The 18,810-nt window shown below is 45.1% G+C and overlaps 1 protein-coding gene across 12 annotated transcripts in view; it reads left to right on the top strand.

Annotated features, from left to right (window-relative positions):
• Apba2 (amyloid beta precursor protein binding family A member 2) overlaps nt 1–18,810 on the top strand; it is a 252,008-nt gene that overhangs the window by 210,018 nt on the left and 23,180 nt on the right. For 11 of the 12 annotated variants that reach the window (XM_021722842.3, XM_078051293.1, XM_078051291.1 and 8 more), the window contains 2 exons: nt 16,413–16,558; nt 17,570–17,605. In XM_021722842.3, the coding sequence (XP_021578517.2) occupies nt 16,413–16,558; nt 17,570–17,605 (182 nt within the window). The remainder of the gene's footprint in view (nt 1–16,412; nt 16,559–17,569; nt 17,606–18,810) is intronic. The other variant, XM_078051294.1, reaches the window with a different exon arrangement.

Below are 18,810 nucleotides of genomic sequence, written 5' to 3'. Positions count from 1 at the left end.
CACCATATGAGGAGTAGATACTTTCCACCACACATATTATAGGTTCGAAAATTGGGGCACAGTGAGGTTAAAGTCACTCATCTGATGTCCCATAGCTGATGAAGGGTAGGACCTAGACTTGGACCCACATTGTCAACTTCTTAGCTGGGAACATAGCTCAGTGATGGAGTATGTGCTGAGCATAGGCAAGATCCTGGGTTCAATCCCCAGGACCTAAACTGATAAAACCAATTGGTAAAACCTGTCAGCTACTTATTCTGAGCCAGTTATCACCTAAGGGTTTTAAATATATCAACTCATTGATCTCTGGAATAACAGTAAGCGGTAGGGGCTGGTGTCTATGAGGAAACAGAGGCTCAGCAAGGATAAGTTGAGGACTTGAGGTTGCCGGGTAGTGAGTGGCAGAGCTGGGGTTGGGACTCACGCTCAGGTCTCAGGTCATCACCCCCACTCCATACGGCCTTAGCAATCTTCAGCTGCAGCCGGAAGGAGAAGCCTTAGCTTAGAGAAGACACACCATTCATATTCCCAGGAGTTCTCTGGAGGAGAACGTTCCAGATATCAGAGTTCTTGGACCCTCTCATTCCCAGAGGCACAGCCCTCTTTCACCAGAGGCATTCCCAGGAACTACCCCCCTGCCCCATGGAAAATGCTTGGAGACAGGTGACCCTCTGAGACCAGGAAGGTTCATACTGCAGAGAAAATCTCTTTGGAAAGTGATAACTGCACACAGGACTCACTGCCTCGCGATGGGGAAGAATCCAGAAGTGTAGTGGAAGGACGGGCACTCTCAGGATGTCCCCTGCTGCTGGATATGGTGGCTGGCAACAGCATAAGTCCCAGGGGGCCTGAGAGTCCTCACCTCTGAGCAAATATATGTAAAAGTCTAACTTTTCTATAAAGGTAGACATGTGCTTTTTAAAACCAAAAGGCTGGTGTTGGTCCCAAGCAATAGAACTTAACAATGGCAATTTTAGTACCAAATAGTAAAGACCACTAAATCATGTTCTGTCCCTTACAATTGGGCTCCTCTCAATCTAACAGGCAAAGCTCATGCGAGATGTCCTGAAACCCACCACCCAACCCACAGCTGTATGCTACTACCTACAGGGCTTCCAGCAGCCCTGGGGTCTTAACATTCTCAGTATAACCTGTCAACTTTCCACGCCTATATCCTGGCCACCTGGAAGAATGGGCACCCCAATCACTGGAACTTCTGGGCCTGGGGCTGAGGTCACCCCTCATACCATCCTTCTCTCAGGGATCCCCACTGTGATAAAGCCATCCTCTTGGTTTCACAAAATGAGTGCTTAGGAGTAGAGACTTGGGTTTTTTTTCCTTAAAATAAGCAACTGGAGCAAACCTGTTCAGAAACAAGCCCTAATTTGAAGACACCTCATGCCTCCTCCTCTTCTGTGATGCCAGGACTCCTGAGCTGATATGGCTTTGGGATGCTATTGGCTGGAGGACAGGGTTAAGGTGATCTATGGGATGAGAGAGACACGGAAATGCCAAAGAGGGGTTTATGAAAAGTAAAATGACTTTCCATTTTTGCAAACAAGGTGATTTTTTTCTCTAGTACTCTGTGCTGTCTGAAGAAGAAGGATTAGATATATTTTATAATAGGAACTTTTATTCACTGGTAGAGATTTTTAAAGATTTTGAAAAAAAAATAATGCTTGGATCAGATCAAGAGTCACAGAGGCAAAAATGAATTCTACCCTGGAAATCCCCATGAAATGTCCTCCTTTCCTGCCTGTACATGATAGAAAACTTTCATTACAGACTAGTTCATTTCATTTCATTTCTTTTCTGCAGTGGACACCACTGCTAAATTGCTTGTGAATCCTTCCAGGGAATGGGGGTCTTGTGGTGTAGAAATATGCCAGCCTACATAGACCATTTTCTTAAAATAAATATTGCACTAGCCACATGGGTCTGCACTTTGCTCTTTTACTTTCTGGCAGACTTTGGAGATATTAAGCGACCTGGTTATTTAAGCCCAGGTTCTATTCCATGGACATGCAATGGAGTATGAACCAACCTATTGTGTACCAACTGTCAATCAGTTGCCAGTCAGCATAGCAGTGGGTAGTCTCTCGGATATGTCTTTGTGTTCAGGTGTGAATTCTTTCACAAAAACAACTCCTGGATAAAGCAGGATTACAGAGCAGGAGCATATAAACTTTGATGGACATGGCCCAAGTACCCTTCCCAAGAGGGGACAGTGGACAGTAGTACCCTTGGTTGTGGATGAGAGTGCTGGCTTCCACAGTCACCAATACCATGCCCAGGCTGATGGGCATAGAGGGATATCTTTTTGATTTCATGTGCATATCTTTCATCATAAGTGAAATCAAACACCACTTAATGTATTTATAAGCTGTTTCTGGTTTTTTTTTTTTTTGAGCTTGACTTGTATGTATCACATATTAGTGAGATTTCTGTTACTGTGACAAAATACCTGGAACAGTCAACTTATAAAGAGGAGAAATCTATTTTGGCTCATAGGTTCAGAGGATTCAGTCCATTGTCACTTGACCCCATCATTTTGGGCCTGTGGTGAGGCAGAAATATATGGTGGGAAAGAGCTGCTTACCTCTCAGCTACCAAGATGCAAAGAGGGAGGAAGAGGAGGAGCCATGGTCCCAGTCTCCCTTCCAAGGGCGTGCTCCCAGTGATCTAACTTCCTCCCACTAGCTCCAAGTCCTAAAGGTTCCACCACCTCCCAATAGCACTGTCATGTGGGACCAAGCCTTTAACACTTGAGCCTTTGGGGGACATCTAAAATCTAAACCATGAAATATATTGTGCTGGGCTAGGGTTGTGGCTCAGCGGTAGAGCACTCTCTAACATGTGCGAGGCCCTGGGTTTGATCCTCAGCACCACATAAAAAAATAAATAAATAAAGGTATTATGTCCAATTGCAACTAAAATATATATATATATATATTTTAAAAATAAAAAGAAATATACTGTGCCTATTCCTTTATTTGATTTATTCCTGACATTTTTGATATACAATTGGAAAATAATCATATAATTTAAGATGTACAACATGAAATTTGATACATGTACACATTGTGAAATGATCTCTACAGTCCATCTTATTAACGCACCCATAACCTATCATGGTTAACTTTTATGTGTGTAATAAGAACACTTAGGATCTACTCTCTTAGCAAATTTCTAAGTCTGTGTTAGTCAGCTTTCTGTAGCTGTGACCAGAATACCTGATAAGAACAACTTAGAAGAAGAAAAGTTTCTTTTGGGCTCATGGTTTCAGAGGTCTCCGTACACGGTGGGCTCATTCATTAGTCTGGACCTTGGGTGAGGCAGAACATCATGGCGGTAGGGTACTGCCAAGCAAAGCTACTTAACTTATGGCAGCTAGGAGACAGAGACAGAAAGAGAGGAGAACCAGGGACAAAATCCTTAGGGGCATTTCCCTGTTGACCTACTTCCTCTATCCATGCCCCACCTATCTGTAGTTACTATCAGTAATCCATTTAAATTATTAATTCATCAATTAATCCAGTGATGGGGTTGTATATCTCATAATCTAATCATGTCACTTATGAATATTGCTATATTGCCTAATATGAGCTTTTGGGGAAGACACCTCGTATCCAAACCATAACACAGTCATGCCTTGGTACCAGAGGGTGATTATTCCAGGACCCCCTTAGAAACCAAATTTTCAGATGCTCAAGTCCCATATGGAAAACAGTGCAGTGTTTGCATATAACCTTTGTGTATGCTCTGATGGGCTTTAAATCATTTATAGATTACTTAAAAATACATTACAAAATGTGAATGCTATGTAAGGAGTTGTTTTACCGTATTGAATCGGGAATAAAGACAAGAAAAAGTTTGAGCATGTTCAGTACAGATGCAATTTAAAAATATATTTCAACCCCAAATTGTTTGAATTCAGATATGGAACCCATAGACATGGAGGGCAGTTAACAGCACTCACCATACTATACTTTAGATCCCCGGGACTTATTTATCTTTAAGTGGTGTTTGTATATTTTGGCCAACATTTCCCCCACCACTTCCTCCACCCCTGTCCCCAACTCAAGACACCAGGATTTAGGTGGTTTTATAAATCAATTTGTATTAATTTATGTATAAAGGGAATGAGCACTTTGATTTGTATTGTTAAAGTTTTTCCCCAGTTTACTGTTGTCTTTGTTTTGTTGTATATCATGTATATTTTTTAACTTTATGGAACATTTTGTGGAATCAAATGTACCAGTCTTTTTCCTTTGATGTCACGGAATTTTTGAAGTGAGAGTGACCTTCACAATTCTAAGATTATTTTTTAATAAAAAAGTTTCTTCCAGAACTTTTATAATTTTATTCTAGATTAAATATTTGACTTGTCTGGAATTTATTTTGGTATATGGATACAGAAAGAGTTACATTTTGAGCATATTTTTTTTTTCCAAATAGCTAGCCAGCGGTGCCCAAGGTTTTCAGTGCATCTCTCCCTCAGGGTTTGCAAAGCTGCCTGTTCCATGTCTGTCTGGACCTGTTTCTGGGTGGGATAAAGGGACTGTCCATCCTGGCTCCAGACCCGGGCTGCTTTATTGGCTGGGGACTTGGGGTGCATTTTATCACCAGGTGACTCATTTCTGCCTCGCCACCATTGTGCCTTTTCACACCTTTCCTGGCGGTTTTATTTGGCACCCATGAAACTCACCTACTAAGCAAGGAGGATATTGTCAGCTTTACAATATAGAAGCTTCCCAGAAAGAAAAGGATTATCTTTACATTTTTTCAAGCTTGTTTATCTTCATCCAGAAAGTTTATTTGTAAAAATCCAATACATATCTTTTTGTTGGTTCCTTGGCATTTTATAACTTTTATTGTTTTTTTGTAAATGTTGTCTTTTATTTCCTTTTTTCCTCTAACTTGTTGCATTTGTAAGTACAAATAAAGATATTGATTTGTTTTACATAGTAAATTTGAAACTATTGGTTTAATGAATTCTTTTTTTAAAAAAAAATAGAATTTTAACTGTTTTTTTTTTAATTTCCTGGCATATAATCATACCATCTGCAAATTGGAATGATTTTTTTGATACTTCCTCTCTTGTTTTCTGTTACTTCTTCCTGTTGTCTACTTCAATTGCATAGAGCAGAAGAAATAATGTTTCTTTAACAGTGAGATTTGCCTAAATCTGCTAAAAAATAACATTGCTTTGAAAGATCCATTCTTTTTTATTTTTTTTCATAAAAATTCAAGCACGTATAAAAACAAAGGGAATATTATACCTGTCATCATGTGCCTATCACCAGATTCAGATTTACCAGTATTCACCCATTTGTGGATGGCAGGGTATTCTTCTATACCTCCACACTTTCCCAGACTTTTCTAAAGCAAATCTGACCTCATGCCATCCTCTTTAAATAGTCCATATATGTATCTCTAAAATACAGGTACTGTATATTAAAAAAATATTTCCAATACTATTATCACAACTAAAAAATAGTAATCATTTCTTTATGGCATTAAATACCCAGTTAGATATTTCTTTGCCCCAGATTAGTGGCCTTAATTTAATGGTGATCCATATATTGAGATAGCTTAATATATTTTATAATCCTCTTCTGCCTTTCATTTTATAGGTTCTCCATCCATTTCTCTTGTCTTTTTTACAATTGTTTTGTTGATGTTGTGGAAGAATCTGTATCATTTATCTTATAGAATTTTGTGAAGTCTGGATTTTGTTAAGGATATCCTAATGGTGTCATTTAACATATTTCTCTGTTCCCTGTGTCCAGTAGTGTGGTGGGTTTTTCTGTTTGTTGTTTGTTTGTATTTTAGATATGGAGGTTGATAATATTCAGTTTCATTGTTTGGGTGAAAAAACCCTTCATAAATATTGTGTTTTTCCACCAGGAGGCACATGATAATTTGGTTGTCTTTTGGTGATATTAGCAGCAATTAATGATCCTTGTCTAGACCCATTCATTGATTACTCTAATTTCATCATTCTTATTGATTAGCTGGACTTCTTCAATTCAGAGAAACTTTTCCTTATCAAGTATTTTGTCACTCTATGGTTTATATAAGAAAAGCAGTCTAAATCTTGATTCCTTCTCTTTAACAATTTTGAAATTAATAAGTTGCTCCAACCATCTCTAAAAGTGACCAGTGAGATTTTGCGTGTTTTCATTAGGAACTCTCAGGTGGAAGCATGTTGGTGTGTTTTAGTCTGCTGTGACTGACATGCATAGTGATGCTTCCCTGTCTCATCTTTGGCCAACGTGAGGCTGTTTAGGTTGGTTCCTATCAATACGGCTCCATGAGTCTTTGATGAAACTAGTTAGTTCTTTCTCTAAGGGATCCTGTGAAATAATATTTAGAGACTCTGATTTGGGCCCTCTGGGTGCTTATTACTATATATTTGTTCTGAGGTTAGGAAATACATATATGTTATAGGCAGTACCTAAAATGGTCCCGTTGGTTCTCGCCTCCTGGTGTTTATGTAATTCCCTTCCTTCAAATGTGGGCTGGACTTGTTGACTCCCTTGAACTGAATAGAATATAGCAAAAGTGATGGAATATCAATTCCAAAATCAGATTATAGAACGATAGTGACTTCTGTTTTGCTTGCCCCTCCCCCCTTGTTTTGTTTTCTTTGCTTTCTCTCTCAAAGGGAGCCAAGCTATTTCTGCTGTGGTTGTAAATTGCCCTATTGAGAGTCCCACATGGCAATGTACTGATGTCTCTGGCCTCAGGAGTAAACTTAGAAATGGATCCTCCCCTGTTCAAACCCTAAGATGCTACAGCCTCTGTGGCCCTCTTTAACCGCGGTCTTGTAAGAGCCAAGCCTGTGGTGCCCGCTAAGCTCCACCCACATTCCTGACCCTTAGAAACTGGGAGACAATACATGGGTTGTTTTAAGCCACTGAATTTGGGGGTAATTTGTTATACAATAAACAAATATGTAAAAATGTACTATATTTTTAAAGATAAAATTACATCATGTTTCATGCTGATACTTATCAGGACTATCAGGAGTATTAGGTTCTTAAATTTGTACCTTCTTTTGCCTGTGCCCCAAATTCCCATTCTCAAGGACAACAGCATGATTATGCATTTGTTTTATTCTGCTAATCATACAGCACTCTCAAGATAACAGTATCAACACTGCCAAGGACATTTGCTATAGATTCAGTTTATGATTTGTTTGCATTTACTTTTTTCTTTAGAGTATAGCCCAGGAGGGGTGTAGGATCAAATGACTGCTCTGTTAGTCAGTTTTGCAAGGATGTGACCAAAATACCTAACAAGAGAAACTTAGAGGAGGAAAAGTTTATGCTGGGCTCATGGTTTCAAAGGTTCAGTCCATGGTTGTTCGATTTCATTTGTCTGAGCCTAAGGTGAGGCAGAACATCAGGGCAGAAGGCGTGATAGAGGAGAGATGCTCAGCTCATGGCAGCTGAGAGGCAGAGTGAAAGAGACACAGGGACAATATCTAGTCCCCTGAGGCATGCTCCCAAGTGATCCACCTCTTCCAGCCATGCCACACTTGTCTGCAGTTACTACCCAGTAATCCATTCAAATTATTAATCCTCTACATGGATTAATCTGTAGATGAGGTTACAGCTCTCTTAAGGTAATCATTTCACCTTTGAACTTTCCTGCATTAACACCTCAGATTTTCCTGGAGACATCTCCCTATCCAAACCAAAACAATATTTGGGCATAGTTTTTCCTTTTATGATTATGTCACAAGTCGATACATACTTAGATTTGTTTCATTTTTCTTTTAATTTTTAGGAATTTGCTTTTTCATTGAACTTTTTTTTTGTAATTATATAAAATACTTGCCTGGTTCCAAAGTCAAAGTCTCTTCCTCTACCCCATTTTGTACATGTATTTCTTCCCAATTTGGATAACCATTTTTAAGGTTTGATAGGTTATTTTCTTTTTTTTTAAATTGTTTTATCTTTGCATAAACTTTTAAAAATTCTCTTAACCGATATATAAAAGCATAAAAATGTACATATTTATGGGGTACCATTGATGTTTTAGTATATATATATATATATATATATATATATATATATACACACATACATTGTATAATGTTTAACATTTTATGCATTTTGATTGTAAGCATTATCTTTCCCTTAGGTAAATGGTGTGATGGGCACCCCTTTTCTCCATCTTGCTTTTTTCACTTACTGCTAAATCCTGGCAATTATGCCAAAGTTCTGTACTGTGCACAGCAGTATATAGAGGATGCTTTGTAGAATGCCACTGTTGGATAAATGCCTCCTATTTAGGAACACTTGGGTGGGTTCCAGTTTTTTGCTATTACAAACAGTGCTGCAGTAACAGCCTGGGCATAGGTCTTTTCCTGATTTTGCCAGGTTTTTAAAATTTATGATGCTTTTTCTGGGAAGTCATTCTTCCAGATAGAAGCTTACGCTGAGGATCTGTCTTGAGCAAATCTGGGCACTGGATTGAACTTGGCTTTGACCTTCCTTCCCTCATTCTGTCATGGCTTCTAGCCTCCCAGCGGCCAGTGACCTTGTGTCACTTGCCGGGTTGTAAAGTGCCACAGTGTGGAACTCCAAAGCCTCCTCTTCAGTGACAGCCTGGCTGGTACTGCAGGCTCAGGGCTGCCTCTCCTGCTGAATGTCCTGCAGGTCTGGTTTCACAGACAGCATATTCTGTTTCTTGTCAGCCTTATTAGATCACTTTTAAAAGGCACTTCTGGGGGACAGGCCCCTGTGGTGCAGGAACCTCTGAGTCTAGGACAAGCAGGTGTGGTGAGGGAGGTGTGGGAGGTGGCAGAGCCTTCCCAGGGTCTGGAGATCACACACCTTGGCCCTGTAGCAGAAGGTCCAGGGTTCGACCCAGTTATGTGACCCTGATACTCGTCTTCCTATCTGAAGGCCCCCTTCTCGGGGGCTGCCTTTTCTGCTGACCTGGGTGGCCTGCCTAGCACGTGGTGTCAGTGTTCCCCCTCCGTCTGTCCCATCAGAGCTGCAGCCCCTCCTCTAAGTGGAGGCAGGTGCACTTCTGTACTTGGGCACATCCCGTAGCTGACGTCTCTTCTCTCCTGTGTCTTTCACTTTCCTCTCCACTGGCTCTTGGACCCGTCAGTCCATCCTGCATTTATGCATAGCCAACAATTCACTTTCTTATTCTCCTTTCAAATAAGAATCGGGGAACGGCGGCCTCCTGGACTGTACCTTCCCACACTCCTCAACCCTCTGGCTGGCTCTTGCTTGGCTCTCCTCTGGAACTGCTCCAAGGTCACTGCTGGCCTGCTTGTCACGATGCCCAGTACATGAGGGCTTCTTGTAGCCCTCCTGCTAGCACAGGCACAGATGGGCATGACTCCCTTTCCAAGCCCCTTTTCTTGGCACTTGGTAGAGCTGGCTTCTGGGTCCTCCTCCCCTACCTCCCTCTACCCCTGCCCTCCCCTTGATGACTCATCATGCCTGTGGCTTCAGTGGCACATCACACAGTTCATTCCCTCCTCTGTTCCTTTAACTTGGACTCCTGAGTCAGCTGCCTCCTGAGCTTCATTTGGAAGATGCCCTGGATCCTGCAAACAAACATGTCCAGCATCCCTACCCCCAAAGGACAGTCCTCTTCCAGCAGCTCCTTCTCGGGGAGTAGCAGCTCCAGCCAGCCAGCCAATCCACCAGCTTTCCAGCCCTCCTTATCTTCTTCTTTTTCTCCACTGTTTGCCCCTCTGTTGCCAGAGTAACTGGGCCACTTTCCTGACTGATGCCCTGGAGTGACCACCTTCTGTGTGGTTCCAGGGTCCTCACATTTGGTCAGCACTCTCACCGACTTGTTCCAACTGATGTCCCATCCTGTGTCAGGCAATCTAGACTTCTTATAATTCTAAAGTACCACTCTCTCTGTCACCCCAGGGCCTTTGCATCTGCTCTTGCTTCAACCTAGAAATCTTTCCTCTTTGCCCTCTGACTCACTGATTCCTTCTCATCCTTCAGGCCCCAGTTCAAAGGACAGATACCTCATTAGGGATGGCCCCCTTTGTTCTTTCTTCTCTAGGGTCATGTCTTCTCTTCCTGGTATTCGCCACGGGCCTTCCAGACACATTTGTCTTGTAATGGTGGGATTGACATCCAACCTGCAAGCTCTGTGTTTTCTTCACAATACAGGTCTTCACACAGTAGGCTCAAAAATTCTGAAGACCGGACTGGTTGCGGCTCAGTGGCAGAGTGCTTATCTGGCACACCCGAGGCCCTAGGTTTGATCCTTAGCACCACATTAAATAAATAAATAAATAAATAAAAATAAAAGATACTGTGTCCGTCTACCACTAATATATATATATATATATATATATATATATATATATATATATATATTTTTTTTTTTTTTTTTTTTTTTAAATAAATCTGAAGACTTAAATTTGGAACAGTGATCTTGGGCAAAGTCTTTTCATTCCACTTGAATGGTCCTTATTTATAAAATTGGGACAATGAGGTCTGTTTCATGGGGTTGTTGCTGACTGGCTGGGACTATATCCCGTCACACAGAGGGCTGGTGCTTAGGGAGTAGATGCTGCACATGGGATCTCCTGTCTGCAGAGAGCGCCAGAGCTTGAGATGCACCCCAAGTCCCCACTGTGGTTGTGCTCCTCCACCTCTTTCTGCCCAGCTGCCCCTCTGAGACCCAAGGAGAGGCAGGCACAGGAGGAGCTTCCCTCCTCCACGTGGAGCCAGGCTGGTGATTGGAAGCCTCATCCCAGTAGCTGTGTACAGAATCATCTTTCCCACAGATGAGGGAGGGTCCCTGGTATGGCTCTGCCGCTGCTTCCCTGTCCAGAGAATGGACAATCTGACATGGCCTTGGGTTTTCCTAACATGTGTTTTAAACAAAGGCTTCTTCAAACTGGAGTACCTTATCCCTCTCCAAACTGCGCAGATACACGATACGTAGGCCTTTGTTAAGTCAGAGGTACGTCCTGAAGAGGAGAAATCACTCTCTGGCTCTCCCTTAAAGCTTCATCTTTATTCTTTTGTCATTCGTCTCCCTCTGGTGGTCTCAGCTCAGGGTTAGTGGAGGAATTGTGCAAAATGAGAACAATTTATACCCATTTCGGGCCAGCTGCTTTCATACAGTGGGGAAGCTGTTTGATTTGGGTTTTTGCATTTCATGATTGGAGTTGACAACTGTGAATGTGGGTCTGAAACAGCTCCTCACCCCCACCGGACACTCTTCTGCATTTGGTGTTCCTTCCCTCATACATATGAGGGAGGCAGCTCTGCAGGTGAGTTGAAGGCAGCACAGTTACAATTGTGGTTTCCTAATGGAAAAGTCTCCAAGACAGGAAGGAAGAAAGGCCAGACAGAGGTGGGCATCTGTGGAGTCACAGCTAAGTCACTGAATGCTTCCCTGGTCTTGTCTAGCTGCTCTTCCCACACAGGAGTATTCACCCCCAGACTGTCCCAGATCAGATGGGCACACTCCAGGGGGAGAGGGAGCCAGTCCTTCATAAATGTACTCAGGAACATGAGTCCATGTTCAAACAGGAGCATGAAACTCAGCAAGATCCAGAGAGCTTCCACGGTCCCAGTGGGAACCGGCCAGGGAGGAGTCAGAAGGCATTGGGAGTTGATTCAAAAGGCAAGGCCTGTCCCACCTCTCCTCAGGGATTGGGGTCCTCAGGGTGCCGTGCATACATAGGACCTGAGCTCACTTGTTCAGAACAAGCCCCCGATGCTGATTGAGGGTGTGATGCCCAGGGCACCCCAGGGAGGCTGGGAGGACCAGCACCTTCTTGTAGGACAAAGGGACACCATCTTTTGGTCAGTAACTGTCATTGCCTCAGGTCCCTCTAGAGGTCGTGGGCATCACTGTGATTCCCTAAACACATGATGAATGCTCCCAACCATGTGCACTGGGGAGAACAAAGCCCAAGGGCAAGGTGACACGTAGTAAAAACTGGGGACCCATAGTCCAAGGTCCTGGAGGTCAGGGTGGAGGGTGCTGCTTGGAACTCTGTTCCCTCTATTCGGGTGGCCTCTGCTTCCCCCTCACAGGTGCCCTTGGAGTACAAACCACTGCTGCTAGTGGGTAGATGGGCAGGGTTTCTCCCCTGGCACCACCCCTATAAGCCCTGAAGCCGCCTGCCCAGCTGGGCAGGGAGAGTTGTATGTTCCAGAGCGAGGACCAAAGTGCCTGAGGTAGAAGAAAGAGCCTGATTTGAGCCTGGCCTTGGAGCTCTGCAGAGATCTGCCAAGCCTGTGGGGGCCAGTGTCCCTGGGCAGCAGCCTGAGAAAGCAAGCCTAGGCCTGTGCCTTTCAGAGGGGCTGGACTTGGAAGATTTCTGCCTTATTTGCTTCTAAAATGGTGACAGACTAGGGTGGAGGCACAGATTCATTCCCCTCCTTACCCCACCCAACCTGGCACAGTTCCCCAGTCTTTCTTGCAGTATTAAAAAAAAAGCCTATATCAATCCGGGACTCGGTGAGCCTTTCTCTGAGCCTGTTCTAAAGCTGTGCAGGGTCTTTGCCCTGTCCCCTTAGTCCCTGATGTACTCCTGGAGCAAGTGTCCTGGACCCAGGGTGAATAGGTCCTAGGATCAGGAGGCCTGGGGGGTTGCAGGCTCAGAAGTTGAGCCCCTCTCTTGGTTAGCTCTTGTAGGACTTTCTTTGAGAGGTGTCACCACTGTGGGGTGCTCCTTCACACTCCCCCACAAGGGCTGAAGAAGTCAGCTCATGGAGCATGGTCAGCACCCTGGACCAGGGCTCTGGGCCCCTAGATACCAGGGTTACCTGCCTCTCAGGTCTCAACACTATGTTTGAATCTATGAGAGTTGCTCTCTAGCCCACGTTTGGGCTTACGGTAACAGCACTATGTTGCTTTCGTGCTTTAAAGTACCTGCCGCCAAAACCATTACTAACCACTGTGCATCCAAGAGCCGCTGGAGTGTCCATCCACTGAGGAGGGCCAGGGAGGCCCAGAGAGATCAACGACTTCTGTAGGCCAGGCTGGAAGGGTCTTCAGCTCAGTCCTGGTGAGGGTCTTGCAGAGGCCCCCAGGTTATTGAAAAATCCCTTGAGAGGCAACTTGAGTACCGTTAGGGGTGGGGGAACAGCCTTTGGGGGCTTTAGGATGAAGTTTTGAGGGTTCCATGTGAGAATCTGTGTTTGCCTTTGTGCATCTGTGGTTTCCTGGTATTTCAGCCTGATACATGAGCCCCTGGGTATAGACCTTTTAGACAGTTCTTAAAATCCAGTGCCGAGCTTTGCAATGTGAAAGTATAACATACAGGTCTCTTTCCAGGTGTCCCCAAAGGTATGTGCCATTTTCTCCCAGAATTTTAGGAGAACCAAAGTCTCAGAGGATTGTTTAGTCTATGGAGGCAGAATCCAGTGTCAGTCTGGTGCCAGTGGGGCCTCAAGTTCACCTCTCGGGTCACTTCAGGGTGACTGACAACCGTCTCACTCTGGCCACTTGCTGAGAGTGAAGCACCCACACAGCCTGGTTGAGGTTGTGAGCAAGAACTCAGTATTCCAAGCTCTGGAGTCTCTGATGTTGGGGTGACAGGGAAAAGTTTTCCTGACCTGCCTTGGGTACTCACCTCCAATCAAGGAAACTGGGTTTTGAGGCTTAGGGACATCAACTTTCCAATGGAGGACCCAAGAGGCTTGGAGCAGTGGGTGAATGAAGGATCTGGTTTCTAGTCCAAAAGAGTATTCAGAATTCAGGGGGAAGTCGATTCACTTTTCAGTTCTTGCTGCTTCAACAAAGCACTAGAGACTGAGTGGCTTTTAGATAACAGAAATGTGTTTCTCACAGTCTGGAGGCTCAGAGTTCAAGGTCAGAGTGCCCGGATGGTGTGGCTTCGGTGAAAGCCACCTTCAAGGCTGTGAATTATCATTGCCTTTCATTTGTGTTCTCACAGGGCAGGCAGAGCAGGAGAGTTCCCTGGGACTCTCTCCTAGAAGGCACGGATCCCAGTTGTGAGGGCCCCACCCTCTTGGTCTAATTGCCTCCCAAAGCCCCCACCTCCTAATACCGTTGCCTTGGGGTGAGGATCTCTAGTTATGAACTTGGTGGGGGCAGGGTAATTGCCCCTAGATTGTCCCAGATCCAATGGGGCATACTCCACGGGGAGAGTCCTGGTGTGACTTCAGAAGGGCCCACGGGATGTGCTGGCCCCGAGGTATTGGGCATTGTTAGCAAACATGGTGTCCATGGGGTGGTAAGGACAATGGCCAGGCTGGGGTGCACCAGGGAGGAGGCATTTCTTTCTAGGCTTTTGGCTTTGAAAGGCAGGAGAGAGGAGGGCCACGAGAGACACTGGTGAAGGTTTTTGTTTTTTGCCTTTTTAAATTTACTTGGGGAAACTGGAGGATGTTTCAAAACTGTGGGGAGGCCCAAATGATAAGACTTGGTTAAGTGCCCGAGGGACAAAAGGTTGCTGTAGGAACAGAGGAATGGGCTTATAGGAGGTCCTCAGTCCCCAGGGGGAGACCTCACTGCTGAACGGAAAACCCAGAAGGAGAGGTTCAGACTTCGGCCATGTGGCAAAGGAGCAGGTGAGGGAAATGCAGCCGAAATTCAGACAGACAGAGGGAGGTAGGACGTTGCTGGTGCCTGGGGTGAGGCTCTGCTTTCTAGAGAAAGGTGTCAGAACTGTTGAGGAGTTTCAAGGGCTTTAGGGGAACAACTTTATGATAAATGTATCATGGTAGCAATATGCCCCCATGGGATAGCTTTTTACCAGCCACTAGTCCAAAGAAAACAGATCAGAGTTTCGCCAAACCCTGGGCAGACAGACTGTGCAAGGTGAGAGTGTCAGGCAGATGTTATTGAGGTGGTGGACTTTGGCATCCTAATTGTGGGGCGGGGTGTGGGGTGATAGTTTCAATCCACAGAGAGAGTTGGAGGTAAGACCACTGGGCAGCTGGCCGAGGGTAGGGAGAGGTCAGGAGAAGGTGCTTGTGACAGGGCCAGAGAAGTACAGGATAGCTGGCCCTGGGACATTGGAGTGGCTGGTGTGAGGGCAGCCAGGGTGGGAGGAGGAAACTAGGAGCCAGGGTCCTGAAAGGGAGGCCTCTGACTAGGAAGCACGAGGTGCTGCCAGGATGAAGGCAGCCAGCCTGGGCCTCAGAGGAAGGTCAGTGATAGTACAAAGGAGCTCAGTGGTTTGCTGACTGCAGCCCCAAGGCCAGTCCTCGTGGCTTGCTTATATAAAGTTTTACTGAGATAATGACTGCACCTACTCATTTCCATATTGTCTACAACAGCTTTTGCCCCTCAGGTAGAGAAGTGACTCATTACAACAGAGACCACAGAGCCTAAAATAGTTACCATCTGGCCTTTAATAGAAGAGGTTGGCCGACCCCTCGCTGGAGCTGTGCTGCACTGTACAGGAGCCACTAGCTGCTAACATGGGGCTTTTTGTATTTTAATTAATTAAAATTACAGTTATACCTCAGTATCCACAGAGGACTCCTGTGGATACCAAAATCTATGGATACCCCAGTCCTCTATATGTAATGTTGTGGTATTTGCATAGAACCTATACACACCCTTGTGTATACTTTGACTCATCTCTAGATGACTTAGAATACCCGATGCAATGTAAATGCTGTGATAATGTCAATGCTGGCCCACATGTTGATTTTTGTACCATTTAGGGAATAATGACAAGAAAAGAGTCTGTACATGTTCAGTGCAGGCCCAGCCATCCTATGTCTAACTGCATGATACGCGATCTGAACCTTACAGATGTAGAACCCACTAACGCAGAGGGACAACCGTAAATCCAAGGAAACGATTCAGTCCTCAGTTTCAGGAGCCAGAGTTCAAGTGCTCAGCACACACAGTGCAGTGTCTCCTGCCCTGAACAACACAGAGGCAGAACATCCCATCGTGGCAGGAAGTTCTGTTGGGTCGCCATAGTCCAGAGGCAACTGGGATCCTGTCGCCTCCATTTGGCTGAAGTATCATGGATGAGAGGCTGCAGGCAAGCAGCAATCCCACAGCACAGGAGAGGAGGAAGTAGAGCATGCTCTTTCAGGTCACCTCTGTAGTTCCAGAGAAGTCTGGAAGGTACAGAAAGGGCTGACATGTTTGGGAAGTAGTGCCTTCTAGTTTACGGCATGTGCCTGTCACCATGGAGGCTGAGCTTCCTTGAGTAACAGTCACCCGGGATCCTGGAATGGTCCTGTGACACTGTTCACGCAGAGTTTTCTGGCCCACATGTTGATTTTTGCACCAGGCACCCAGGGATAACGAGAAAGAAGACTGGCAGATTCTAGAAGGCTCTGTCCTTCTCCTTCACCCCTGTCCTGGCTTGCTGAGCTCTGTGTGCTGTGGCCAGGTGTGTGAGCTCTTGTTTGGGGCGTTTCTCCTCTTGGAAGACACTCACTTTGCTCCCTGCTCAGTTCCAGGGCCCTGTGAGCCAGAAGACCTCATCGACGGGATCATCTTTGCTGCCAACTACCTGGGGTCCACCCAGCTGCTCTCTGAACGCAACCCTTCCAAAAACATCAGAATGATGCAGGCACAGGAGGCCGTCAGCAGGGTCAAGGTAGGAGTGCTCCCAGGCCCAAGGGATGCTCATTCAGCTGGGCTTCTCTGGGGAGCATTGAAGTGGAAGAGTGCAGTGGAACACACGTGTCCTGTCCAGCTCTGACTCACTGCCCTTGGCACAGAAAGGGGAATGGCCCAGGTGCCCAGCAAGGCAGAGGGAGACTTGTGTATTGGCTGAGCAAATACTAGACTGGCCACAAAGGCCACTCTCTTCTTAATAAGTCGTTCATGGTCCTCCCAGCCCCTCAGAAGCACAGTTTTTAAAAGATGACCATTCCGTAGCATTCTAGTCGGAAAGCATGTTTGGAGCTTCAAGTCCCATTTCAACAGTGTGTGTATTTTTAGCTTCACCCAAAGTACTTCCAGAACAGGGAAAATAAGTCATGTTTTATTTAAATACATGACCTCAAGAAAAACTCGGACTTACCTATCGTTCTAGATGAGTGTAGGATTGTCTGGTTTGGAACAGTGGGTGAAGCTAGACAAGGGGAAGATGGGGCCATGTCAGCAAAACCAAATGGGCTCAGGAGGGAGGGGATGAGCAGGCTGAGATAGCACCCCTTCTGGGCAAGGTGGGGTCTGTACTCCCAGCATGTCAGCCCCTCCCTTCCCCTGCCATTCACTGACCTCCTTTATTGGAAGGAAAGGGAAGCCATGCGGTATCCTTGGTGGTCAAGAAAAGGCAAAGCAACCAGGAGACCTGGACCCTCTGCTCCTGACCCAGCCTGGCTTGCTTTCCTGCCCTCTGATTCCATCTCTCCTGTCCTCAGTTGCACCCTCTGTAGATGGGATGATTGACAGTTATTTCTAGCACTGGACGAGCATGTATATGGGTTTCCGTTGATTAGCCTGGGTGCTCAACATAGGCAGTGACTGTCCCCTATCCCTGCAGGGGATCTATGCTGGATGCCAGGCCTGAGTATTAGGGGGTTGAGCACAAGACTGAAATAATTTTGTCCTCCTTCTCTTTGTGCCCACCTGCTTTTCTTTTCTCTTACATGCTGCTCAGAGGATGCAAAAGGCTGCTAAGATCAAGAAAAAAGCGGTGTGTAGCACCATTGTGGCCCTGCAACAGTGGTGTCTGCTGTGTGACCATGGCTTGCTCTGTACCATGGGGGGGGGGGTTGTGGTGGGAATCCAAACAGTCTTCCAAAACAGCTTTTCTCTTCCTTTTCTCTTCCTTTCTTCTCTTCAATCCTAGATGCTTGAATGAAACTGAAGACACTATGGTTTTTCATTTTTGTTTTTGTTTTTTTATCACCCACTTACAGACGAATTTTTTATTTTTTAAACTATTCCATATCCTAGAGCATGGCTAACGCTGTGAAGCTCCTCTTCTATGTGGACTTTTTAAAATGTGCCATTTGATATGACAGTGCGTTGTATTTAGTACCTGGGCCTCCTGTACAGCATTAATTAAATTGTTCTGATGTTTACATTTATTAAGTTTCATTTACTAAAACTGGATGATGAGTAGCTCAGTTTGCCTGTGAGCTGCCTTTCTATTGAAAAATCGTTTTTGAGAGCTAGCTGGGGGTGTAGCTCGGTGGTAGAGGGCCTGCCTAGCATGCTCAAGTACCATTCCCAGTGCCACAAGGAAAAAAAAAAGTTTTTGGAGTCTGGACAGACTTTAAAAAATTGGATTGACATTTAGTCCTTTGTTTATCAGCCTAGTCATTTAATAAAGGCTGGTGTTTTTCTAAACATGGTCCTCGTACAGAAAATATCACAATGCCCAGTGTCAGAAGGTCCAGGGCAAATCCATGGAGACTTGGCACTGGCTTGTTGGCTAATGTTTCTTTCTGCTTAAAAAACAAGAGATTTAGTCCTCCCTCTTCACTTTGAAGTGGTAGCATTTTCTGTGGCTGCAGACTCCCTTCCATCTGCAATGAGTCTTCTGGGGACTAAAGTGTGTTCTGCCAACAGACCTCCTCTGGGAGCCTCTGGGCAGAGTGGAATGGGCCCCAGCTGCACATCTGCAGTTGGGATGTGCCTCCTCCAGAGAAGAGGGGCCCCTTGCCTGTAGCCTTTCACTCTACCCCTGAAATGTCAAGGGCTTGAATCGGAGGGAGCAGGGGAGTCCTTGTGGACCACAGCCTGTTCCTGGGGCCTGCCACTGTGTCTGGAAGGATTGGGCACAGGTAGATCCAGCTCAGAAAGGCCTCAGCAACCAGGTTGCTTTTTTTTTTTTTTGGTTTATTTATTTATTTTAATTAGGTATATATGACAACAGGATGTATTTTGATTCAT

The sequence above is a fragment of the Ictidomys tridecemlineatus genome, chromosome 5, assembly GCF_052094955.1.
Source record: "Ictidomys tridecemlineatus isolate mIctTri1 chromosome 5, mIctTri1.hap1, whole genome shotgun sequence".
Lineage (NCBI taxonomy): Eukaryota > Metazoa > Chordata > Mammalia > Rodentia > Sciuridae > Ictidomys > Ictidomys tridecemlineatus.
This window is presented reverse-complemented; position numbering and strand designations above follow the sequence as displayed.